Source organism: Triturus cristatus, chromosome 1_1 (assembly GCF_964204655.1).
Source record: "Triturus cristatus chromosome 1_1, aTriCri1.1, whole genome shotgun sequence".
NCBI lineage: Eukaryota > Metazoa > Chordata > Amphibia > Caudata > Salamandridae > Triturus > Triturus cristatus.
Window position 1 is genome coordinate 548,285,649 of NC_140579.1, and position 27,241 is coordinate 548,312,889.

The window sequence follows — 27,241 nt, forward strand, 5'->3', positions numbered from 1 at the left end:
TAGCGACATTTTGGTTGCTTTGCTACAGAATCCAGGTAGTTTGTGAGTAAAAGGGTCGCAAAGACCACTGCCTTGAACTGAACTCCTCTTGGGGCAGTGTCCCCAGCAGAGAGGTGGGGGGGGGACAGGGGTAAACAAAGGGAGTTCCACAGAGGGCCCCAAAGTAATTCCCAAGGGAACCAAGCAGTGGTTTCCCAGCCTCCCCAAGATAATGAGCCAGTGCCCCCGACAGGTAGGCCTGTTCAGAGGGGGCTGCTTACTTGTTTTAAGTGTGGTCAAGTGGGCCACAGATACTTTGATCCACAGTGTCCTCAAAGGGATGCTCCTGCACCACCCCGTGCACCACCCCACCAGCTTGCTAGTGTAGCCCTGGGAGGGGAGGAGATGGGTGCCCAAGGTGGGTGGGATCCCGTAGAATTGACCCTTGTCTTGCTAGGAGACTTTGAGATGGTCCCTAAGCCTGCACTGCCTGATAACACTAAAAGGTACAGGCAGTGGGTGACCATCAATGGCCATAGAGTGGAGGCTCTAAGGGACACAGGAGCCAGTGTAACTGCTGTCAGCTCCCGGTTGGTGTCCAAAGAGCAGGTTGTTCCCCATGCATTCTACCCAGTAGTGTCCGCAGACAACTCAGAGAGCCAATGTGAGGTGGCTCAGGTTCCCTTAGAGAAGGGGCGGGGGTCTCAGGAACTGTTCAGGTGGCTGTGAGGCCCGCCATGCCTGTAGACTGTCTGTTGGGCAATGATTTAGAGAACTCCCCGTGGGCTATGGTGGAGAGGAAATCTCACATGGAAATGTTGGGTCTGCCTGAGTGGGCGTGTGCTACCACTTGGTCCATGGCAGCCAAGGAGGGTGTTGAGACCAATTTGGAGCCTGAGAATATGGCCCAGATCCCTGCCTTAGAGAGAAGGGGCAGGGGGCGCGGGAAGCCAGCCCCTATGGTTCCCACGGCCCAGGAGGGAGCAGACCCTGAGGGGGATGCCCTGGAGCCTACCGAGGAGCAGAGTGCCCACTTGGGGGACCTGCCTGAGCTGACCCATTGGCAGCAGGAAGGAGGGCCTGTTAGAAGGTGGTTCTGACACTATGGGCCGCCCGGATTTTTCGCTTTTTGAGCACCTAATTCTTGAGCTTTTACTGTGGGGGAGCCTCATATGTTGGGACTAACCCACAGTGAACTCAGGATGTAAGAGACTGCATGGGGATTTTACTGGTGTTCCCCTGGCTTGACCAGGCCACTGCGCAGCAGCTGGAGTAAGGGACACCGGGCTGGTTACATCAGTGGTCGAAGTGGGGGAAAAAAAGTAGGGGAACTGTGGGCGGAGAATCAGAGGGCGGGAATAACCCAAGGATTGGCTCAGTGGGCGGAGCCAGAGGTGTGGCCAGAATGCGCAAATATCCCAATTTTTAGTATTTGTTTGACATTTCACTGCCCAGTTTAATCAAGCAATGGATACACAGGACTATATAAGGTTATAATGAGTTATTGACATTAAAACACATTCACAAATTGGGATACGCTTCTAATCACAGAATGTCCCAAATACGATAAAATGTGGAAGCACAGGCCATTTGTCTCCGACCCATGGAGTTTCTGTCATCAGCACTTATCCCTTTTTCCACAACAGCAGTTCAAACATGAATGGCAAAATATCCTAGTTTGCAAATGTTTTCTATATAATTATGGCTCTGCCATATTTGTCTACTAATGCAAGATCTGCTACGTGATCTGACCATTTAAACTAATAAATTGTTTATAGCTCAAACATATCAAAAGTTAATAAAAAATGTGACTTGTTTTGCTGCGGAGTGGATGGCTTATTGCAAAGGTTGACTGATCACCTTTCTCACTGTTGCATTTGTATGTTACACTGGTACTAATAAGGCAAAATCTTTCCAAAGACTGTTAGCATGTGTACACATTTCAAAATAATAAAATATCAGAAAATATACTGCATTACGCTGCAGCCTTTTTTTAAATGCATAATTTAGTCAACACTGTGGCATAATTTTGTCCTCCTTTGCTGCATATTTAATTCCAGTGGCCCCACAGCAAGCAGCACATGTTAAAAGTGCTTGTGAATGAAGCAGAGAGACTGTGAAGTTTGCAAACTTAGTTTGGTGTGCGTCCAAATTTTGCATTGCCGGGGGGGGGGCGTGGCTAGCGCCCGAAGAGAATGGCGGCGCCGACGTGAGGGCTCCGTCCAAGCCGGAGCTTGCAGGCGGTTCGCGAGTCTCACGCGAATCGTAAAGGGAAGCTTTTAACCCCTGAAGATGCCGGGAATGCCTTAAATTCATTTCCGCCGCTGTGGCGGTATTATTTGGGACTCTGCTGCTCTTTTTTGTCCCGGTCGCGGCTCGGAAACGGCCGCGGCCACCATTTTGTTTCTTTTTTCTACACACCCAGGCTCCCTTCAGCAACGCGCCTTTCCGCGCATTGGCATTCTGGCTGTTTGGATGACTGCACACCGCTTCCACCTCCACTAGCGACGCAGATGGCACACTCCTGCATTTTTAGGTGACTTTATTATTATTTCTATGGCTTTCTGGTGATTTACTGGATATTTCTTGTCCTCCTCAAGCCCGGCAGCCATATTGAGATTTCATTTAGCATCTCTCAGCTCTTGATATTTTTCCTCCCTGGCCTGGCATATTTACTCTCTTTTTATTTTCATTTTTTGTGTTCTTGGTACTTTGCGGAGCGTCTGTTTCACTTCCAGTCGCACTGTGTGATCCTAGTGACCCGGCACTTCAAAGCCGCGTCGATGGCTGATTGTTCCACCAAAGTCCATAAGCGCAATTACATTAAAAATTCCAAGCTTTTCACGGAACTGGCCCATCTGGAAGCCTCTCAGTCCCTTTCCTTCACTGAGATGTCGTCACAGATGGATCCCTCTTAACAGTCTTCAGCGAAAACGACGCCTAAGAGGTTGAAAAAAGATCCACCTTCGCCTCCCAAGTCCTCTTCGACTGTCTCGATGGAGCTACTTCTTGATGAGATACGGGCCTTACGTCCTTTTATGGAGGAAACCAACTCCAAACTACAGGTTCTTACTGACAGTTGGGCTCTGATGGACGAAAGAGTGTCGTCAGTGGAACGTGATGTCTCTTCTCTCCAAGACTCTGCTGCCAAGGTCACCCATCTGCATGCACAGATCTCCTCTCTCCAGAAGCAGGTGGAGGACTTAGAAAATCGAAACAGGCGAAACAATCTTCGCCTTTATGGCCTGGTGGAAGGATGCGAGGGGAGTGATTCCATTAACTTCTTCAAGTCTTTTCTTCCCAAGCTTTTACACTTGCCCGAGGACACAACACTCAATATCCAGCGCGCCCACAGGCTTGGACGAGTTCCCTCCTCTCCTTCTGCGCCAGGAAAGCCCAGAGGTGTAATAATGTATTTCCTGGAATACACGGATCTCCTTAAAGTTCTTTCAGCTGCCAGAGCCTCTCCCCGCCTCACATGGTCGGGCTCCACTTTGTTTTTTGCGCAAGATTATGCCAGAGCCACTGCAAATCGCCGCAAGGCCTTCTTGGACATGAGACCTGACCTTCGCTCCATTGGTGCCAGATACGGTATCTTTCATCCTTGCTTATTCAAAGTCACCTACAACAATAAAACTACGACATACGAAGAACCCACACGACTTAGGAGCTTCCTGAACTCATGCGGCCAGACCAACATGGAGCTTTCTGAACCTTCCTCTTCTCTCCCATCGTGACTCTCTCCGAAGTTGTAGCACAGTGCTCCAGTTTTATGTATTGCTGAGTTTTCTAACTCAAATGTTCTTAGACATGTATTTTTCCTGATGAGTTTTTGCTGTTTATCGAATTACTTGTTATTCGCGTTGTAGTTTCTCGGTTCACCCTATCCATTGTTTGTTTGTGCTTCTATCATTTGTTCTCGCCTAACTTTGTTATCTTCCTTCCCTCATAGCTTCTTCTCCCGTGTTCCGTCTTGTTCCTCTGGTCGGACGTCTCACGGACCCCGAGTGCCTTGCCTTCTCCAGTTGGTTCTACCTCCCTCTCCTTGTCTCCATGTACGTCTTTGTTTGTTCCTGCTCCTGATTGTTTCTCCCCTAATCCACCCTATGTAAGTATCCCTCAAACCCTTATGGGATTGTCTGTTTTTGCCTTGTTTCATTTGACTTTGATTTGTCTTTTTATGTTTTCAGGTTCATTGGTGTCAATATCTTCTTTGCGACCTTTTTCATATTTTCTTTCTTTTTCCCTCTTTTTCCTTACTCTTTACTGCATCTTTTGGTCATGCTTTTCTTTCCTTGTCCATTTTTTCCCCCAACCACTTCATTTCCCCCTTGACTCATACTTATGTTCCTCTCCTTTTAGCCGTCCTCTCTCTCATCCTTTTTCTATATTGATCTCTTTACGCATGTCCTTCTTTCTCTCTTATTGGACCTTCCTTATTACTGTCTCTAGACTGCATTTTATCGTCTCACTGATTTTAGTAGCACTTTGGTTTTCCTCTATCTTTATGGTACCTTTTAATCTTCTCCTAATTCTCTTTCTCTGGTTTATTTTATTTCTTCTTTAGTTTTTCTTCTTCCTTTCTCTTTCTGCGTTTTCTATTCTTCATGAGGCTTTTTCTCAATGCTCTAATCTCTTTCCACATTGCTTTTTCAATAATCTTTAATGTCAGTACGTATTGTATCATGGAACGTTAAAGGTCTTCACTCTCCCATTAAGCGGCAAAAAATTCTCTCCCACCTAGCCAAGCTGAATACAGACATTGCCTTTTTGCAAGAAACACATTTGTCTGATGCCGAAGCTGCTAAGCTCAAAAGGGGATGGGTGGGTAATGTTATCTCTGCTCCCGGAGATGGTAAAAGAAATGGTGTCGCTGTGTTAATTCGCAAGTCTCTCTCTATTTCGCTCCTGACCTCTGATTCAGATCCCGATGGCAGATGGTTGTATGTCAAACTTTCCTCGAAGGGTGTCCCCATGTCCCTTCTCAATATTTATGCACCCACTGGCGGCGACACCGCCTTTTGGCGTACAATGGCTTCCCGTATCTCAGAATACATCGATGATAATTTTATTCTGGCAGGAGATTGCAACTTGCCCCTGGACCCCTTTTTAGACAGGCATTCCAAAACATCCTATATCCCTAACAAGTCTCACAAATTATTTGGTCAGGCGATATCCCAACACAAACTTGTTGATGCATGGCGTTTATGTAACCCTACTACTAAAGAGTTTACCTTTTACTCCCCATCTCACCATTCACAGTCCCGCATTGATTATATTTTTCTTTCCCATCACATTTCTCAATCCCTCACTCATGCCGATATTGGACCCATCCTGTTCTCCGACCACGCCCCTGTTTTGGTTAACATTGATGTCTTACCCAAATCCACTGGACCAAAAAGATGGCGCTTTAATAATACTCTCCTTCTTGATCCCAAATTCACAACTTCCTTTGTTGAATTTACCTTAGAATTTTTTGCCATTAATGATACGCCCAACATGCCCAAACACACTATCTGGGATGCTTATAAGGCTGCAGCAAGGGGTTTCATCATTGACTATGTGGCTAAAAAGCGTAAAATTGCCCGCCAACGTATTAGTGAACTTCTCCTCACGATCAAAAAATTGGAGCATTCTTTTTACACCTCCCTCTCGCAGGAAAGTTTGACTACCCTTATTGAAGCTAAGATGCAATTCAATAAGCAGTCCACTGATGATGCTTCGTTATACCTGTTGAAATCTAGCTCAAAATTTTATGGAGGTAAGAATAGAGCGGGGAGGGTGTTAGCCAACTATTTGGAAGTTAAACAACATAAATTGAATATTGAATCTGTTTTTGATGTTAATTCCGTTCTAAGGCACACTGATGCTGATATTCTAGAGGAATTTTCCCGTTTTTACTCCACGCTTTACTCTTCTGGAACTCACCCTACTACCCAATCCCTTGATACCTTTTTCTCTAGTATTCAGGCTCCCCCCAATCTTCCTGTTGATTTATCCATTCTTGAAACGCCCATCTCCAGTTCCGAATTACACATTGCACTCCAGTCTCTTAAGAGGGATAAAGCCCCAGGTCCAGATGGATTTACAGTTGAATTTTAGTTGCAATTCTCTAAACTACTATTACTTAGACTACACTCTCTTATTGACTCCTTTATCCTCACTGGTACCTCCTCTGGCACTTTTTCAGACGCCCACATTTGCATAATACCCAAAGAAGGAAAAGATACCCAGTACTGTAAGAACTACAGACCAATCTCTCTAGTTAACATTGATTATAAGATATATGCTAAATCCCTTGCCATAAGATTAGACCCCTTTCTTCCTGAATTGTTGGGCCCAGAGCAGTCTGGATTTGTCAAAGGTCATTTCATCTCGGACAATACCAGACTTTTGTTCAATGTTCTATCCAAGTCATCGCGATTCCAAGGTTCACTAGCAGCAATTGCTTTGGACGCAGAAAAAGCGTTTGACAGGGTAGAATGGACTTTCCTTTTTTCCGCCCTTAGATGGTTTGGATTTGGTCCTAATTTTATTTCCTTTGTTTCTTTTCTTTATTCCAACCTTAGAGCAGCGGTCTGTGCCAATGGCCTAGTCTCTCCTTTCTTCAACTTAGGTAGGGGAGTTCGTCAGGGTTGTCCCCTTTCCCCCTTCCTTTTTAATCTGGCCTTAGAACCCTTTCTCTCGAAACTCCGCCAAAATCCTAATTTGCATGGCTTCCAATTTTCTCATACACACGTTAAACTTGCTGCCTATGCAGACGACATCCTTCTTTTTCTTTCCAATCCTACCATCTCCATTCCTGCATTCTTAACTGAAGTCCATGAATATTCCCAAATCTCTGGCTATAAACTTAATAACGACAAATGTGAAATTTTACCCCTTACTAAGTTTACCTACAAGCCCGATTTCGTTGCATCCAATTTCTCTTGGAATACTTCACACATCAAATACATTGGTTTGCAAATTGCTCCCTCCCTTCCCGATACGGTTTCGTTATGCCTTAACATGTGTACACAGAGATTGTCTGATCTCACTTCCAGATGGCATCCGCTCTACCTTTCCTGGTGGGGTCGCCTAGACACGATTAAAATTATGCTTTCCCCAATAGTTCTTTATACTATATCTAATATTCCAGTTCCTATACCGGCTAAATTTTTTAGGAAAATCAACACCATTCTCTCTGCCTTTCTCTGGTCCGGCAAAAAGGCGCGTATGTCCTTGTTTAAACTGCGACTCCCTAAATCGGAAGGTGGGGTCAACTTTCCAAATTTTCCCTCTTATCTTAAAGCTTTCCTTCTAAGACAAGCTTCCTTATGGTTACGAGATCCTGCTGAATCTCCTCCTTTATGGCTTGTTATTGAGCGTTTATGTCTATCCCCCTTTACATTCGCTGAATATCTCTCATTTTCTCGCAAACCCCAACTCACTTCTACTCCCATACACAAATTCACCACCAAACTACTTCTTTCCATCTCCCCAAGCCCTCCTTCCTCAGTAGCCGAATTTCTTAACACCACCATTTGGCACAATAATAGTATCCTTATTAATCACAAGCCCTTTTATTGGAAATCCTGGAGACAAAGAGGACTGATTTGGGTATACCACCTCTTCTCTGGCTCTGATTTTTTATCTTTCTCCGTTCTTTGCCAAAATTTCAGTCTCCCCCACTCTTTTGCCCGTAAATACCTCATACTCAAGAATGCAGTTTTGTCTACCTACGCCCAACTTTCCAACTCTCCCGTCCAGCCTGACCCTTCCAATCCCACTCGACGCCTTCATGCCTTGCTCCGTACTCATACTACTGCCTCCTTAATTTACCACTCTTTTCACCAGACTCTTACTCCCAGGCCAAAATCCACGGTAGAGGTACAATGGGAGTCTGATTTTGATACCTCTTGGCCCACCTCTCTTTGGGATAAAATATGGACCAAACTACGCAAATCTTCCAGGGCTGCCTCCCTCACGCAAACCTTATTTTTTATCTACAATAGACTTCTTCTGTTTCCCCATATGTTGAATAAGAGGTTTCCTTTACTTCCTGACCATTGTTGGTCCTGCTCGACACCCAAGGCTACTCTTTTCCACATGCTTTTTTCCTGTACTGCTGTACACAATTTTTGGAAACTGGTTTGGGCCCAGATTAATACTATATTTCACACTACATTTCCCTTCTCCTTCACCAACGTGTTTTTAGGAAGCCTCTCTTCCTGCTGGGCAGATGTTGTTTTTAATACGCAGATTGTTGATTTGTTGTTAGCTGTTGCATTCCAGCAAATCACTGTTAATTGGAAAAATGTTGCTAACATTTCCTTTAAAGCATCGTGGTACAATGTATGTCATAATCATAGGCTGGACACTGTTTTTATCTACCCTCTTAGTCTGGCTAAAAAACGACATGCTCTTTGGCTTCCTGTGACATCGTATCTTGATTTTTGTGCTAAGCGCCCATCTCACTTGCATCCCTCTCAGCAGGAGGTCTCCAAGCCTCCCTGATTAACCTTTTTTTGTTCCGTTGCATTTGTATAATCCATTTGGTGCATATTGTCCCCAATACTGCTTTTTATTATAGAGCCTCAATTATTTGTTATTTCTCAATCTCATGTTTACTTCCACAGCCATGTTTATTACTTCATCTCTCGTATTGATGTTACGTTCCAGTTTTTCTTATGTAATGACACCCTTATTTCTCTAATAAAGATCTTTTGAACTTAAAAAAAAGATCTTTCTCATGCCCTCAAGTAAAAAAATACGCTTTACGTGTGCAAAATAACAGAAGTTTCTCCTAAACCAGCCCATTTACTTCTGTCTGCTGAATGTTTCATGAGTACGGTGGAAGAGTAACATCCTAGGCACACGTGTACTGTTGGTTAATGGATACCTTTACAAAAAATCCAGTTAATTGCAAGAAATTAAGTACTTTGATAAATAGTTTTGATTAACAGTTTCCCAATAGCATGCTGGAAAATCCATACCGGCACATCTACGTTGGAATTTGTTTTGAGAGAAGACCAAATTACAGCAAGTCGGCCCAGTTTAATTGTCTTTTCCCCAAGCTGTATTTCAGTTGGTTTGAAAAACATGTCATGGGGCTGTAACACATGTTAAATATTAATGCCAGGCATTAGCCGGCAGCCTACTGGTTTCTTTTTATTCCCCGAGGCGGAATTCTTACCTGGTGCTGAAAAAGCAGGGCCCTTAAAACAAGTCTACATTGGAACCTTTTACTGACGTTTTGTTAAGGAAAGCGGGGCGTCTCATTACAGCGAATAATTGACAGCCTGCTGCAGGCCTAGAAAATACTAATAAAGGTGGTAGTGTTTGTGCGACTCTCAAATTTTGCATTGCCAATCCCTGGTGAGTTGCAGCTACTACTTCTGAAATAAGGCCAATGGAGCTAACTATGGGTGAGGCAGACTGGCCTCAAGGGCAGGGCCGGTCTTAGCACTGGTGGTGCCCTGTGCATTAATGTTTGTTATTACCCTCTAATGGCCACCTCTGCCATGCATTCCCTCACTACCACCCTTTAACAGTGCCCCTCAAGTCTCCATAACCACACTCTCTCTCAGATGCATTTAATTTGATCTACAGCACCACTCATACCAGTTTAGGGTGTCAGAGCACTTTGCACCACACACATTACTCAGAGACAATCAATATGTGTGTAAATCACTGTATAGAAAATGTTACACAAGACTAAGGGCTACAAGGTGTAGGAGTCACATGACAACCATACTACTAGGCAGGCCTTATAGTTTAATAGTGATTGGTCTGGAGAAACAAACTCAGAATTTTTAAACGTAATACCATGGTTGGGGGTTCTCTTTAATAATCAGAATTGATTTCTGTCCAAAAGAATACTTTTTGCAACATTAGGATAATCAAAGACTGGGGGGAAAAACATAACGCTTTAATTTATACCTTGCAGTTTGTATGTAGCTCTTAGATGAAAGTTAATAGCTCACTGTTGTATGTTAGGATTTTAACTTATAAACTGCAAGTAACAAAAGTATCTCTCTGACAAAAGCAGTAGCCCACTGACCTATTTACATTATGTGCACTTTGTGATCTGTGTAGGAAGGTGGAATCTGACTGCATGGTTGCCCCCACTTGTTTCCTGGTGTTTTGCTGGTTTTCGTCTTAGTCTGGCTATTCAGGAACCCAGCCTATCTGCTTTCTCCCTTAAATTGATTACAAGTACTATAGGTACACTCCAGATTGGATTCTGGGGTACCCTTATAAGTCCCTAGTATATGGTATACTATGTACCAAGGGCATAGGTACCCCAGAGGCCTACCAGGGGCTGCAGCATGTATTGTGCCACCCCTGGGAAGCCTTCCAAAATGACACCACAGGTCTGCTACTGCAGCCTGGGTAAGGTGGTGCATGCACCCCTTACTGAGATATAGGTTCACTATATCTCTCTATATCACTGCACATATAAACCTATCAGTCACCCCTATGGCAGGCCTTACCAATCCTGAAGGCAGGGTGCTGGGTTTTATGTGAGAGGGTGCCAATGCATGAGCGGAGCCCCTCTGCAGCCTTCGGAACCGTTATTCTGGGGTTGTTTGTGATACAGCCAAACCATACACTCTTAAGTGCATTATAACCAAACAGTAAATGCCAACTTTGGGATGGCTGCACGGAAACATGTTGTATTTGGTGTCAAACACTTTGGAATCATACCCCCACACCAGTAACTGGTGTGGGAGTATGATCCCACCCTTCTAGAGGGAGAGACATGACAGCACGGGTATACCCGGTACCAGCTAAGAGAGCCCTGGCATCACAAAATGGATGCTGCCAGCCACAGACACGAGTCTGCCCTCCTGCTGCTGGACTAAACTCCGGCAAGGGAGGCCTGGACAATAGGTTTCCTGTCACAGGGAGGTGTCACCACCTCCCTGAAAGGCTTAAGTGTATTGGGGCTGGGTGGGTGCATTCCAAGAGTGCATTTGGTGTCCCTGTGCAAAGTCCAGCTCAAACCGGTTGCAGCCCCTGCTCTGGCGTGAAACTGGACAAAGGAAATGGGTGTAGCTACCCCTCTTTCCTGACCCTCCTATAGGTGGGTCCCTAGAGTTTGACCCACCCCTTCCTTGGGTATAAGAAAGGAACACCTGGCTACAGGACTTTAGATTACACCTGGATGAAACTCTGATACTGAATGCTGGAACTTCGACGATCTACATTGAACTAGATGAGTGAAGAATCTCCCTTGGAGTAAAGGAGTTACTCCCCTGCAAGGCAGGCAACAAAGACACATCTGACCTGTTTGCAGCTCTGAAGCTCCCGCCAGACTACAAAGAATTTTGCAACACAGGAGGTGGGTTTCTGTGGTCTCAGAGGTCGATCAGTGCCCACAGCAAGTCTGAGGCCCGTATCCCTCGGGGGGACCGTGCAAACCGAACCCCTGGACACAACGTCACTTTGCAGAAGCATCAGCTTTCCAACAACTCCTGCAGCTGAGCTTTAGATTACTTATAGCCCTGACCCCAAGCAGCATTTGCACTGAAGATTGCCCGCCTACACTCCACGAGTGTTCCATGAGCTGGCCCTTTGTGTTTCCTCTCGAGGTCCCTTTGCGATCCCTAGTCCGTCGACTGGTGGGGCCCTGTGAAGGCAACTTTACCTCTATTTAGCCTTACCTGATTGCTCCAGACGTGCCCTGACTCTCCATTGCTTAGGGAGTCCCCAGGACCTTGCTGGTCCGCACCGAAGCATCTTTTCTCTTCCTGTGTGGGTTGCTGTTGCCAAGGCTTGTTGTGTTCAATACGAGCACCGACACAGCAGCACTCGACATCCTTTGTGGGACAGCTCAAATCCAGCATCTGGTTGTCGTTGACGCCTCCTGGTCCTCGTGGCTGCAGAGTCAAGCTTCGCCTCTTCGCACCTGAATCACCCAACATCGGTGGGCTTTCGTCTACTGTGACCCTGGTCACTGGCAAGTGACCCAGACTCTGTCCCCTCTGCTTTCAGGTTCTTCTGATCTTCGATCCAGGCTTGGATCACACCGGACACTTTTCTCTTTCCCGGCAGCAGCACTTTGCAGCAGATCGCCATTGAAATCAACGACGATCCCTGACACCATTTGACACCTATGCACCCGGCTTCCCTGGGTGAGGTAACTCGAGTACTCCGGTGCTCCCGTGGGTGCTGGCCCTAGAACCCCCTAAGTCTAAAGGGGTTTGCTCAAAGTGCTCTTCTAAGTGTCCTTAACTTCTAAAATTCCAACTGCGACTTTCCCATAAAATAGTACGGGGCTCGCGCCTGTGTTCTCACTGCACGTGTCCCCCGTGGGTCTCCTGTGTCACTACCTTGGGTGGTTCCTTGGGGTCCCAGCGATTCTACGTGCTTTAGGCACTGTTTCTAGTCAAGTTGTGGTTCTTATACCACTTTCTTAATATATGGTTTGGTCCACCCCTAGGGACCATTGTATATTGTGCTATTTACTGTCGTTTTAGAACTGTATTATTGTGTATCTTGGACTCTAATCTCATAAAGAGATTAGTAGTGAGTGTTTAGAAATAAATACATATATTTTATATATACCTTGTGTGGATCTCCTTTCATTTAGTAATTCAAGAGGTTATAAGAGGTTATAATCTGGTAAACCAAGCTGCTTTACACTCCTTCAAGACTCTTTCAAGACTTAGCCTAAAGGCTGCTCTCCATAGCTACCACTAGAATAGCTTTCAATAAAGGTTGTCTTTAAACCTATCATCAATAAGGGTTGTTTGGACTGGTACAAGGTGCCCACTATAACTAGTGGACAGCATATACCAGGCCAACTTCTCACAATCTGTATGCTACTTGTTCTTTGCAGCAGGCACATTAACCCTCTGAGCTACCTTTCCATGAATCAAAACTTCCACTAGACAAAATGATCTCTCTCTAGGCAGAACATTAAACACTAGAGACATCATGACATTTTTTATTAATGCCTCCACCCAAAGTCAGCACCCGGTGCGGTCCCACCGGTTGCACTGCCCTAGAGCTGGCCCTTCTCAAGTGTCCTGTGACCTCAGTGACAGAGTCACTGTCGCTCTAGGGTGTGCTGCTTCATATGCCTGTCTGCAAGACTGGAGGTGAACTTCAGTATGGATTGTGGTGGACAAACCTTGAAGGTTAACCCACACTTGCCACTGCTAGGGTTCACCTGCTGGTGCTAAACACCATAGCTTCTAAGGTGTAGTGGGGCCTTCTAAGGTCTAGCATAGGAATGTGCTCCCTTAGGAGAGTGGTCTGGTGGGCTGGGTATTAAGGCTGAACCTGATTCCCCAGTTCCAAATTCAGTAGCTCTAGCCATAGTGCCATATCTTCTCCCCCGCTGAACACCATACTGCCCCACTGAGAAAAACTCACACTGCCTTCAACTACAACCCAATTGCTGCTGGCTATAAACACCTGGATGCGGCTCAATTTAAATGACGCACTAGACAAGAGCAATATGCGGCCTACAAAAAAACAGTAACAACATCCTGGAAAAAGCAAACAATCATAGGGAATGCAAAATTTAGCAAACCATGTGAAATGCAAGCAGGAACAACATGGTTACCTTAATGCGTTTACACTCACTATTCAGAAATCAGTGAGTGCTTTTGCCTGAAAAGTTAAGGACATGACTACAGGGCCCTGAATGGACCCATTTCAATGTCCATTGCTTATATCCTTACAAAACGTAAGCGGTATGGTAAAAAGACCACATCCCTGGACGCAGAGCCACAGTACACATTTTGTTTTCCAATCCACACATTGCAGTACCTCCAGGTTTGGTGCACTAGTTGCAAGCTCGGGGAAAACAAAGACAAGAAAACAAAAGTAGCGCTTCACTGGCAAACTCTGTAAAAGTGGCGCTAATGTGTTTGGGTGTGAATAAAATCAATCTGGTCAGTTTGCTACCACTCTGTCTTACTTTATTTAGTTATTTTTCCTATTTTTAACCTTTTATTCCAGATGCTGCACTTTGGAATTAAAATACGACATTTCCAGCAAAAATTATTTTCCTTTTTGGATCCATTTCACAGGGGAGAAAATAAAAGAAAGGAGAGGAAAGAGTGTGAAAACCCCGTCTTGAAATCTCGGTTTTCTGTAAGAGAAGAACTGCTGGACAGAAAGAGAGGGAAGAAGGAAAGAGTGGGGGGGGGGGGGGGCAACTGAAGCGACAGAGCAGAAGTGGACACTGTATTTTTCTTCTCTGGGTAAGAAGGAAAAGACAGAGTCCTGTTACTTCTCTGCCGCCCTTCCTCGAACGCCGGAACGCTGAGCTTTATTTATAGGCGATGGTGATTTCTTGCGTCCTGGGACGCATTTTCAAAATAAAAAAGTAGGGGAACGGAATCCCTGGAATTGAAGGAGTAGGGGCATGCCGTGCCCTGCCGTTCCCGCCCCCTTCGACCACTGGGTTACATGCAGACACATGTGAACATACGTGTGCACACGTGTACGGGTTGCGCAGGGGAGATTCCTAGCGTGCGCAGTCCAGGAGCAGCTACAAAATGAATGGTGTGGCAGGACTTATGCAGTATTGGGTGGTGACATGGAATAGGCTTTATACACTGGAAAGAAACATGCCAGGGAAAATCAGTGTGTCTTACTGTTTTTTTTTACCTCATGAAGCGCCCCATAATGCCTCACCAGGCATTTGGAAATCTGCCGTTTAGTGCTTTGTGGCCCCCAGAGGAGGGGGGTCACCCTCACTTGTGAAAAGGTGCTTGGGGGAGCTGCTGGAGAAGCGCAGTCTTCCCCCCCACACAGTCTCCCCCCCCAGCATGAAGAAAAGTCCCACCCTCAGTGTCATGGGGACCTAAAGGAAACAACCCCTCAAGGGCTCAGCTAGCATTTAAACACCTTCAAGGCTGGAACTTTTGTTCTATAGCTGAGGGTGTGTGGAGAAGTGCATCATGAAGTGAAGGGCTGAGTTGGGGATGTGTGGAGAACTGCATCCCCTGGAGGTGAAGTGGTGTAATTGCACTGAAATGCATTTACTAGTGGTTATTTCTTTTTAGGTGGACTGAAAGTCACACATGTAAAGTGAAGTACCTGTGTAAGGTGATGTTAAGCTAAATGGAGTTATGTTGCTAGACCTTCCTAGTAGGGGGTCTGGCTGTATTTACGTAATCCCATGCTTTTACCTGTGATGCCTTTTAAAGTGAAAATGCGCACTGCAGGAGAAGTGTAGTTGCCAGGAGTACTTCTTTTGAAGGGACTGTAAGTCACATGTGTAAGGAGATGTCATAAGCCAAGTGGGGTTATGTTGCCAGACAGTCCTACTAGGGTGTCTGGCTGTATATGCGTAATCCTGTGATTTCATCTGTGATGCCTTTAGGGGCTGTAATTGCAATGCATTCAAATGATCAACCAAGGTGATGAGTACTGTCATTCTAAAGTGTGCGTAAACATGGATTCTTGCTGCTGCGTTTAGGTGAAGACCCCAGACTGCTAGCCCTTAAGATATAGAGGTGCATACTTTATGGTCAGTATGAGATGCTGAGTCAGGGTCATGTGTCACCAAGGCAGGTTTACCCCTTTTTAGGTCTCGCGAGCCAAAGGCTCGAAGAGACATTTTATAACTGGGCTTTTCAAAGTGCTGCCGTGGCCTAAAGCTACAGTGCACGTGAACGTGCACGCGCGCAGCGCCATGTGTCTTTCCTCCGTAGCGATCGTAATCACGATCACTTTCACTTTCGCGGGCTCCTCTGTTGCTGGCATTCCCCCCTCCCTTCTCGCCCAGCCCTTCTTGTCAGCTCGGCTTGTTGATTACTTTCACTTTCGCGGCCGCTTTGATGTTTACCGCGATGACTTTCGCACTGCCACAGCTGCTGCCGTTCTGACATCTAATGTGCAATCGAATGTTGAGCCGACTCCCTGGTGTGGCACCACATCGTTTTCTTTCACTGTGTCCTCCTTTCCCACCCCCGCCCTTCATCGTTTTCCCACAACTCGTGACTTTTTACCGTCCACCTCCTCATGAACGCTGCTGCTTTCAGTTACTTGGCTGCCGCCAGCCCCCCCCCCCCCCACCTCCCCAAGCCACCGCGCCGGTCCCCCCCCTTTCTTTGCCATCACTGTGTCCCCACCACCCCAGCTCCTTGCAGACACCCCCTGCGTGCCCCCATCTCCTCGCCAGCTTGTTAGCTGCTTCCTGAATGAGTAACTCCAGTCCGGTATCTTGTGAGCATCGCGGGATTAATCTTGGCTCTGGTAGAGGAGCCCTTTTGTTCCAAAGGCAATTACCCTGCAGCTCGTTTCAGGCCCTGGCAGGGCTCTGGGACGGGCTGCCAGTTCAAACAACCCTTGCGTGCCAGCAGTCTGTATGTGATGAAGTCGGGGGTACTGCTGGCTCCCGAGGGGCGGGGCCGCGGAGCGAAGCACTCCCCTTTTACACTCTGTTCGGGCTGCCATGCCTACTTCCTATCCTTGTTTATTAAGCACCACAGCACGCTGCTTAATTATCAGCAATAGTGGTCTCGTCTTTCTTTTTTTTTTTCAGGCCTGCTCGCACAACTTCCTTCGTTCCCGTCACACCGTAAACAATTATCCTTTGAATTGCTAGTTTGTAATCTCCAACCGCCCTCCCAGAGCAATTCTGCCTGTAGTTCAATAAGGGTTAACTCTTCTTGCTTGTCTGTTTAAAATTCATGCCCCCCTTCCCACGTGGCGTTACCTCTGACCGGGGCTGTGTTCCTACTCTCTTTCTTTCCCTCAACACCCCCTTCTTCCGAATCAGGTGGGTGATAATCGTAAAGCATGCAAGGTAGCAATTGTGGTATTTGTGATGGTAGCCCACTTGGGTATTTTTATTTCATGTCACTTTGTATTTGAATGCACATAGTTTTACATTTTAAACTGCATTTTAGTAGCTAAGCGTTTACATTGACATTAGAAATGGCAAAATCTAAAAAAGCCGGCCTCCTCTTTCATACCTACTACCCCTAACGATGCGTTAAAGTGCTTTTCGGCACATAGCACGCTATTCCGGAACCGTGTGATGCTCTCCTCATTTTGTAGGACTGCTCACAAAAGTACCGGGGAGGGGAATTGCATTTTTAAAGTTCACTTAATCATCACTTAGAATGCTGGAGAGTTAGTTTGCTTTAGTTAATATGCACTTTACACCACAGGTGCACGGCAGTCCTCCTCACCCCAACTGAATGGCTACAGGATCACAGAATAGCAACGTGTGAACAAGTATTGGGCTGCCTTCCTTGAACATTCTTAATACAGAATGAGGCTGGACAGCAGAGTTCTCGCTGCTCACTGGAAACACTGCTGCCGAGTCTGTTGGAGGTATACTTCAGTGACCTTGTAGCCAAAATACTAATTTTGGTGTAACAGGAATAACAACTCAATGCATGTACTGTATTACAATGTTGTGTGGTCAGAATCCCGCATATGTTTAGGACAGCTAAAGTGACGCCCGCTTCCTGATAACGTGTGCATTGCTAGGTCTCAGTCGACTACACCTACATTACTGTTCTGAAAATGTGTTTCTGTGTGTGTTGCAGTTCTTTAACAAATGTAATAGGCCTCACATTTGTTGGAGTTATTAGCATCATAACTGCATTCTAAACGTCAATGTTTTTGTACCTAGTCATGTTGCCATCTGCAGTACCATATATGGCCAAATGAGGTCTTTTGGCCACATATGATACTGCACACGGCAACCTGGCTAGTTACATTATGCAATGAGAGAGCACACACTCAGTCTACACCGAGCTGCCATCGGTGACCAAGGTACAAATGCGTGGACTCTCCAGAGGATCCAGCGTTGTGCACATCTCTCTCTTTGGAAGTCTGTCTGCCCGTGCAAACTCCTGGCACTTCATCAGCTCTCCATTGATGTGGTCAAATACTGAAGCACTTTTATGTATTTCAGCCGTCTCCTTGCTCTCAGCAGGTGACCCCTTTTAGCAGCGGCTGATTGTCTCTTCAATGTCATTCCGTTATTCTCACAGTCCATCCTCAGTAATATAAGCATTTACAATGCAATACGTCTTGCATTTGCGAGAGTGTGAGCTATTGCATTTTAAATGACAATGGGCCATATGTAGGAAGGCAAATTGCGATCGCAAATGCTGAAATTCGCAGAATTTCAGCGTTTGCGATCGCAATTTGGGAAGTGTGCTATGTAGCAAACAACAACCCACATGCAAAATAAGGAATCGCAAAATTTGCGATTCCTTATTTTGCAAATGCATTTAAGGAATCCCAAATTGCGATTCCTTAAATGCAATGTAGGAAGCACCCAAGTTGCGCGATTTTGACTTAAGGAATCGCAAATTACCACCAACTTCAGGTTGGTGGTAATTTGCGAATACTTTGAAAAATGCACTTTTTTGCATTTTTCAAAGTGCCATGTGGCGCACATACATGCCCTTAGCGCATGTATGTGCACCATATGTGCACACATGTTCATTTCAGGGGTACAAAAGGGTGTCCTATTGTCACCCTTGCAACCTTGAAATTGCATTTTCAATTTGCGATTCTCTAATTGAGAATCGCAAATTGAGAATGTCTTCCCATTCATTCCTATGGGCATTCTAGCCCATAGGAATGAATGGCAAGGTATTCCTTATTTGCAAATCTCAATTTGCGATTCGCAAATTAGGAATATGTGGGATTCACAAAGTATTTTGCTAATCCTACCTACATTGCATTTTGCGATTCTCTAATTGGGATTCCCTAAAAATCGCAATTTGAGAATCGCAAAACTCGTTTTACCTACATATGGCCCAATGCCTTTTATTTGTGTTTTGAAAACCTGCAAGCTGTGCGTAAACATGCACTTTGTGCTGATAGTACTAATTTATTTATTTATTCTTTCATTTCATAGTCCTTTCTTACGAGAAGCAAGGCTGGCAGTAAAAGAGGCGCAGTCACTGCCAGCCTTCCTTCTTGTGAGCAACAACTACAAATACATAGGGCATGTTTATGCACCACTTGCAGGTTTTATAAACACATAAATAAAAGGCATTGTCATTTACAATGCCAATAGCACAAGCTCTCGCAAATGCGAGACCTATTGCATTGCAAATGCTTGTTTTAATGCTTGTTGAGGTAATGGGGTGGGTCGCCACTGGGATGGTGCCAGTGCGCAGGGCCCTCGCTCCAGGTTATGTTCAACTATCTGTATTGGGGGCAAGTTGATGTGCATACACGGGAGTGGTGGTACTAGACCCCACCCCCCCTGCGGGAGGGGTGAAGATGTTATGCAATGTCACAAAGTAATTCCAACAGCTTATGTATATTGGTAAATTGGTGCATAGTATTGAGTAGTGTTTGTGTTTAATAAATGTACTCTTACTTTTATAAAGCAAAGTACAGACTGGACAATCAATTATTGAGTGTTATTTTTGTGCACCTGCAAATGGCAATTACTAGCCCACACCACCTACCTTGAGTAAGCCTCAGACTGCTCTGCAACTCTACCCTCTGAGAGTCAGGCGCTACAATTGGGTGTTTCGTTCCCAGTGAAGGACAAATGTAGTCATGTTATTTGTGCAGGCCGCACAGATGCTGCCTCGTTTTCCAACAGGGCCCACCAGGGAGGAGTTTTGTGAGCAGCAAAGAGTTTGCCCTTCTCTTGAGGGTATGCGGCAACAGGCTGCAGCCCAGGCAACAGGTGACATGTCTGGTTCACATCTGATTTATTGGGAGAACAGTCTCCTTTATAGCGAGCCTAAGGCTACTGAGCCGGGGTCAGCCCGTGTGCTGGTGGTATCCGAGTGCTTCAGAGCCTTCCTACTGGGGTTGGCTCATGACATTCCATTGGCAGGACATCTGGGGCAGACCAAGACCTTTGAGAGGTTGGCAACCCACTTTTATTGGCCCCAGATGCGCAAGAGCTCAGATACTTATTGCAGAACCTGTGAGACTTGCCAGGCAAGTGGGAAGAGTGGGGGGGAGGATCAAAGCCCCACTCCAGCCCTTTCCAGTTGTTAGTACCCCATTCGAGCGAGTGGGGCCTCTGGACCCCAAGACAGCCATGAGCAACAGGTACATCCTGGTCTTGGTGGACCAAGCCACCCGGTACCCTGAAGCCATCCCGCTCAGGACAGTGACGGCCCCCGTGGTGGGATGTGCACTGATGGGGATCTTCTTCCGTGTGGGGTTCCCCAGAGAGGTGGTGTCTGACAGGGGAACCAACTTCATCTCCCAGTATATGAAGTCTCTGTGGAAGGAGTGTGGGTTAACTTATAAGTTCACCACTCCTTACCACCCCCAAGGTAATGGTCTGGTTGAACGGTTCAACCCGTACTTGAAGGGCATGGGCCTAGAAGAGCTTCTGAGGTGTAAGTGGGACGTCCTCTTGCCATGCCTGTTGTTTGCATACCGTGAGGTGCCACAGAAGTCCTTAGGGTTCAGTCCCTTTGAATGGCTCTATGGCCATCCGGTAAGGCTGGGAGCAATCTCCCAGGAAACCTCCCCAAGATGTATTTAGCTACATGTTGGCCTTCAGGAACCAGACTCGGCGTTTCAGAAAAATTGCTGAGGCAAATCTGGAAGCCAGCCAGGAGGAGATGAAACGTTGGCACGACCAGAATGCCACTCTGGTCGAGTTTCAACCTGGTCAGAAGGTTTGGGTACTGGCCCCAGTGGAGCCTTCTGCGCTCCAGGATAAGTGGACCGGTCCATTTGAGGTGGTGGAGCGCAAAAGTCCAGTTACCTACTTGGTGGACTTTAAGTCTCCCAGGAACCCCCTGCGGGTCCTGCATGTGAACCACCTAAAGCCCCACTTTGAGAGGTCTGAAGTGGACATGCTTCTTGCCACAGATGCAGGGATGGAGGAGGAGAGTGAGCCTCTTCCTGACCTCCTGTGTGCAGGAGAGAAGGATGGGTCAGTGGAGGGTGTGGTCCTCTCCACCACACTGACCCCTGAGCAACAGACAGATTGTCACCAGCTGTTGGGGCAATTTCCTGATTTGTTTTCCCTGGTTCCTGGTGTCACTGAGTGGTGCGTCCATGAAGTGGACACCGGGGACAGTCCTCCTGTCAAGCACAAGGCTTACAGAGTGACTGACAGGGTCAGGGCCTACATTAAGGAGGAGGTCTCCAAAATGTTTGCCCTTGGGGTGATTGAGTCCTCTAGCAGCCCCTGGTCCAGCCCCGTGGTCTTGGTACCAAAAGCTGCAGCGCCTGGTGACACTCCTGAACTTAGGTTCTGTGTGAACTACCGAGGTCTCAATTCGGTCACGAAGACCGACGCGCACCCCATCCCCAGAGCTGATGAGCTCATAGATTGGTTAGGGGATGCCCGGTACCTCAGCACATTTGATCTAACGTCTGGGTACTGGCAGATCGCCTTAACTGATGGGGCAAAGGAGAGGTCAACATTCTCCACATCAGATGGGCACTACCAGTTCCGTGTGATGCCCTTTGGGATGAAGAATGCCCCTGCCACCTTTCAGAGGTTGGTCAACCAGGTGTTGGCTGGGCTGGAGGATTTCAGTGCCGCCTACCTGGATGACATTGCAGTGTTTAGTTCCTCCTGGGAGGACCACTTGCACCACCTCTGGGAAGTGTTGATGGCGCTGCGCAGAGCAGGCCTCACAATCAAGGCCAGTAAGTGCCAGATTGGGCAGGGTTCTGTGGTGTACTAGGGACACCAGGTGGGGAGTGACCAGGTAGCACCCCTGAAGCCCAAGATTGAAACCATCCTGGCTTGGGAGCCCACAAGGACCCAGACCCAGGTGACGGCCTTCTTAGGACTCACGGGATACTACAGGAGGTTTGTCAAGGGGTTTGTCAAAGGGTGCAACATTGTTGTACCCTTGACTGAGCTGACTTCCAAGAAGCGTCCAAAGATTGTGAACTGGACTGACACCTGTCAGAAAGCTTTTGATGCCCTCAAGACTGCCATGTGTACAGCACCCGTACTCCAGGCGCCCAATTTTGCTAAGGAATTTATTGTCCAGACAGACGCTTCAGAGCATGGGGTGGGGGCTGTTCTGTCACAGATGAATGACGAGGGACTAGACCAACCTGTAGCCTTTATCAGTAGGAGGTTACTTCCACGGGAACAGAGGTGGAGTGCAATTGAGTGTGAGGCATTTGCTGTGGTCTGGGCACTGAAGAAGCTGAAACCATACCTGTTTGGGACTCACGTCCGGGTTCAGACAGACCACAGGCCTCTCAGATGGTTGATGCAGATGAGGGATGAGAATCCCAAGTTGTTGTGGTGGTCCATTTCCGTACAGGGTAAGGACTTCACGGTGGAACCTCGCCCTGGTACAGAACACACCAATGCTGATGGTCTGTCCAGATTTTTCCGCCTTAGTGATGAGAACTTCCAAGGGGATGGGTAGTTCTCCCCACATTTCAGCTGGAGGGGACACGTGTTAGACCTGGCACCATTGGCGTGTGTCTCCCTTTCATTTTTCGCTGTTGTCTCCTCTGTTTTTGCTGGTAATAGATGCTCTGGGCGCGGTGCCACTGCCATTCAGTGCCACAGCACGAATGCTCCCTGTGTAAAGATGACATGTGAATTGGTATATCCATGATTGGCTTATTTGGTTTGCCTGTTAGTCCCTAGTAGCGTGGCCTGTGTGTGCCCAGGGCTGGTAAACCAAATGCTGCTGGTGGGCCTGCAGCGCTGGTTTGCGCCACCCACAGAAGCAGCTTGTAAAGTGTGTCTCAGACCTGCCACTGCAGTGTCTGCGTGCAGTCTAGAACTGCCATCTTGGCTGTGAAGTGCACCCACTTCCCAGCCCCTGAACCTTCCCTTGGCATCATGTAAGCCACCACTATTGTAGGGTGCATTGTATGTGTAAGGTAGGACATGCTCTGATGTGTGTAGCATGTCCTGGTAGTGAACTACACCCAATTTTGTTTTTCACTACTGTAAGGCTACCTGTTCTACATAGGCCAGAATGGGAGGTTTGGCTGTTACATTCTATAGTCCCAACTGACCCACAGAACATGGTAGAAAAACGAATTTAGTATGCCTGAGCTCAGAATATTAAAATACATCTTTTAGTGAAGTTTATTTTTATATTCTGTGTTTGAAAATACCACTTTTAGAAAGTAGGTATTTTCTTGCCTAAGCCTTCCAGTGTGCTCTGCTGTTATGTGTATTGGCTGTCTGCTTTTGGAGGGACAGGGCAGGCTGAGTCAGACCTGGGTTGAATAGAGAGATCTGCATTGGAGTATGGGGAGGGGTAGCTCCTGGACCTGAATAGGGCTGTGCCTGGCACGGTGAATGCTGGCTCCACCTCTCACTGTGCGTCTGATGACAGACCCCCTCTTTCTGAAAGGAAGGATGCAGCCTGGTAAACAAAGTGCTCCAGGGCTGGGCAGAACTGGTTCTGGCTGGGTTCAGTGACTTGTAGCTTCTGAGAACAAAGACTTTTGGGGTATAAATATCTGTGCTGAAACCCCTACAATTTGGATTGCTCCTGGACAACAAGAGGAACCTCTGTCCGTGTAACTGAAGAAATCTGCAGGAGAGGACTGTCCTTGTGCTTGTGTGCTGTTTCTTGGACTGGCCTGCAGTGGTTACTACTGGACTTGGAAGAAGAGGAAAAGGACTTTGAAGGAACTTTTATTTTATCGTGCTACAGCAATCACCCAAGGGCTAGAAGAGAGCTAGCCTCCTGCAGGAGTCTCAGGCACATCAGACTCGACCACCAGCCTCCTGTTTCCTCCCAGCGAGGATTTCTATCTGCAGGTGAGGCTCCTGTGAGTTCCAGGGCCTCTACTTCTACTGTGGAGAACAGAGTGCTGAAATTCATCGCTAACGCCCGTTAGCGAGCCGCCGCAGCGTAAGAGCGTAAGGAAAATCATCGCGTTGCTGCCGCTGTGTGCTCGCTACCGGAGATCATCGCATCACACGTTTGCGGGCTGCCAAATGCTCGCTAACCCAAAGATTATCGCATCGCATGTTTGCAGGCTTCTAAGTGCTCGCTAACCAAAGATCATCGCATCGAGTTCATCGCTTCACGACATCGCAGCGCGGACGCCGAGCGTTCGGCATTTTCATCGCATCAAGATCGTCGCTCCCTCGCGGAGCACCATTTCTTTTCATCGCAACAAGATCGCACACGCAACAGGCTCGGCGCATCATCCTCCCTTCGCGGCAAGGATTTCAACGCATCGCCGGCTTAGTGTGTAGAAGTGTGTCGCTTTGTCCTGCACACAGATCAGCGCATCATCCTCCTTGCGGCAAGGATTCAACGCATCGCTGGTCACGCCTGAGGAAAATCATCGCTACAACTCCTTAGCGACATCTTAGTTGCTTTGCTACAGAATCCAGGTAGTTTGTGAGTAAAAAGTTTGCAGAGACCACTGCCTTGAACTGAACTCCTCTTTGCACACTTTGAACTATTTTTACAGCATTTTAAGAGTAACCCTATTTTCCTAGTATTGAGGATTTTTACTGTTATTGGTCTTGTGTTAAGGCTACATATAAAGATATTTATTTTTTATAACTACTTGTGTGGTGTCCCTTTGTAGTGTTCCTCACTGTGTTACTGTGTATGGTCATAAATGCTTCACACACTGCCTCTGAGATAAGCCTAGCTGCTTGTGCTACGTTACCACAGGGATGAGCAGGGGTTGTCAAAGGGTGTAGCCCGCTTACTCTGACTTAGGAAGAAGGGTCCCTACTTGGACAGTGGCCAGCCATTGCCAACTAGAGACCCCCATTTCTAACAGCATCCGATTGCATTATGTAAGTCAAGCATGCCCTATGGTTTGTTGTCTTTTATTCAATGACTCTGGGTTGGAGGGAAAGTTAGTATAGCTGGATGCTTTCAATAAATACAAGAGGCAGGTACAAGATGCAACAAGGTAGGTGTGATGGTATTGTTAAGGACAGGCAATAGTAGGTTAACATTGGTGTACTCTGGGCATGGAGTGGCTGTGGTTCACAGTCAAGTCATCTGTCACTTATCCCCATTGAACTCCCACTGGCAAAAGAGTGCTGACACAAGTGTTTTGCACAGCCTAGAGAACTCCTTGTGTAAGATCATAGTGCTGCAACGGTTAAAAAGAGAAGAGTATGAACCAAGCTATAAATTGATATCTTTCCTGCCCTTCAATTCATTAATGGGTAAATGTCTCCTGTTTAATGGGCGCTCAGGTGATGCTCTATGTCTTGAACATGAATTTATGAGGCTCCGGTGTGACTAGTTGCCTCAAAGATTACTTACAAATTGGAAGTTTGCCCCACTCTAGAGATTCTAATTTCAGGCTTGATTCTTTACCTTATTGTGAATGTCAATCAGGGTCTTTACTAAAGACACCAAATCTCCATTCCCATCATGCTCCATTGTTCACAATATGCAAGATGGTGATAACCGATAACACACTGTAATCTCAACCTGAGGAGGGGGGAGTGATGAAGATGAGATGCCAATAGATTGTCTGCTTACCTGCCATCACGGTCCCAGTCGTACACCTCCACCTTGATTGTCCTGAGAAGGAAACAGACATTGGGTGAGATAAAAAAAAACCTACATGAAGAAAGCCCCTGAATGGCTATGAAATCACCACCTGATAATGAATTCTGGAATATGGCTCTGCATGGCACACATGATTTGTAATCGGATTCCAAGCAATGGCTTCTCGCAGGTCCAAAAGGTGAGCAGCCACCTGAGAGAGTAAGCATTCTGGGAAACGGCTGCTTCTAAGCGCACAAGTGAATTACAACTTTTAACACTATTTATAAACATCAAAATGGCCACAACAGGATTTCTACTCCCTCAGACATGCGGCTGACAAGGAACACCGTTTAGGAAACAGAACTACAACAGAATATAAATGTACACCAAAAAAACACCTGCCATGAAAAACATAGCCCGGAAAAAGACTTCTAAAACAAATGCCTGAAAAGAAACAAGCATGGAGAACAGAGGAGTAAAAAAAATCTAGAAACAGAAAAAGAGTCTCTACAAAAGAACAGCATATCAGTGCTTAGTTATGAACAAAACACCAAGCAGAGAAAGTCAGACTCCAAATCAAGGAATTAAAACTAGCCACAAGAAAACAAAAAGAAAAATAGTCCAGTAGAGTCCAGAAGGCAATTATGGATCAAAAGGCAGCTACTCTTATCAACTTCAGCGTGGAAAGACTGCAAAGAAATTAGTTAAAACCTAAAACTAAAATGAATGAAAATCAAATTTGTGCACCAATTATAAAGCACAAGTCCTGTCGGGAGCACAGAGCGTTCTAGCAGTTCTAAGAGATGCTCATGTGTAATGAGATAACAAAAGAGCTGTCCTGTCACATAAGGAAGATGATGCATTTCAAAATTTACTGAGGTAGGCAGAGTGCTTTATAATGTGCTTATAGATGCTGCTGAGGTAGTCTATTTTAAAAAAGAAGTGCACTCTCTTTTTTGTGAAGGAAACCCAATAGGCTGTGTAACAGGTTATGGAGCAGTACTTATTTTTGTCGGGATAGACAATTTCAGAGCATTGATAAAGATGTCCTACAGTTGGCAACAAAATTATTTCAACTTTCTGGAGCTGAATTTACAAGGTGTGTGCTCTGTGATCTCGGTTCATAGTCCTTTCTAATAAATCCAAAATATTCATTTGTTGTTAATAGATTGCACATATTAAACTGAAGGCTCAACGCCTGAATAAACAGTGGTTCTTGCAGTGTCCCCTGAGTGTCTGTCTGAGTTATTCGATCATTACTGCCACGTTAAAGCATAACCTCAGAATGCTCAGCAAGATGAGACGCCTTTGTCACAACACCTTTCTGAACTGGTATCAGTGCCCGTGATGGTCGGTGAGTCATCATTAGATCTCAACAGGATGGTCAGGTCCAATCTTCAACAACTCTAAAAAAAAAAAAAATCAAATTCATTCCTCCCCTCACTGAACAACACGGGTTATTCTATCTTCGCAGACCAACCACAATCTCCCTGAAAAGATATTACTGAAGATATTCGTAGGTGCGTCCTTTGCTGCCATGGTAGTTCCAAAACCATTTCCTCAAACTTGTTTTTTTATGAATTCTGTTATGTCCTCCTGCTTGCTACTTTACTGACTGCTTTGCATTCTGGGAAAGGATTTCTAAAATGTATGCCGTCTTTGATGACTTGCACAGCCAGCAATGTTTTATGCAAAAGAACGAAAAGGGGATTTTAGAGGTTAATTTTTGTAGATTAAAAGAAGAACAATGAACACATGCTAAACTATTGTGTAAAGTTTTATATTCTATGTAACTCGGGAAAACTGCAATTATTTTGTCGCCAACTGTAGCTTTAGAAATCCAGCAAAATAGCATTTGAAATATTTGTGCCTTGATGAAA

At 46.1% G+C, this 27,241-nt stretch overlaps 1 protein-coding gene and 1 long non-coding RNA gene across 6 annotated transcripts in view; one reads left to right on the forward strand and one right to left on the reverse strand.

The window, feature by feature from the left end:
* Positions 1 to 27,241, reverse strand: part of LOC146870586 (copine-8-like) — a 1,950,277-nt gene that overhangs the window by 1,077,788 nt on the left and 845,248 nt on the right. The window contains exon 7 of the mRNA XM_085643269.1: positions 25,353 to 25,394. Within this exon, the coding sequence (XP_085499395.1) occupies positions 25,353 to 25,394 (42 nt within the window). The remainder of the gene's footprint in view (positions 1 to 25,352; positions 25,395 to 27,241) is intronic.
* LOC146870589 (uncharacterized) overlaps positions 1 to 27,241 on the forward strand; it is a 449,760-nt gene that overhangs the window by 24,316 nt on the left and 398,203 nt on the right. For all 5 annotated transcript variants that reach the window (XR_014978460.1, XR_014978470.1, XR_014978467.1 and 2 more), the window contains one exon: positions 3,932 to 4,087. This is a non-coding gene — a long non-coding RNA (uncharacterized LOC146870589). The remainder of the gene's footprint in view (positions 1 to 3,931; positions 4,088 to 27,241) is intronic.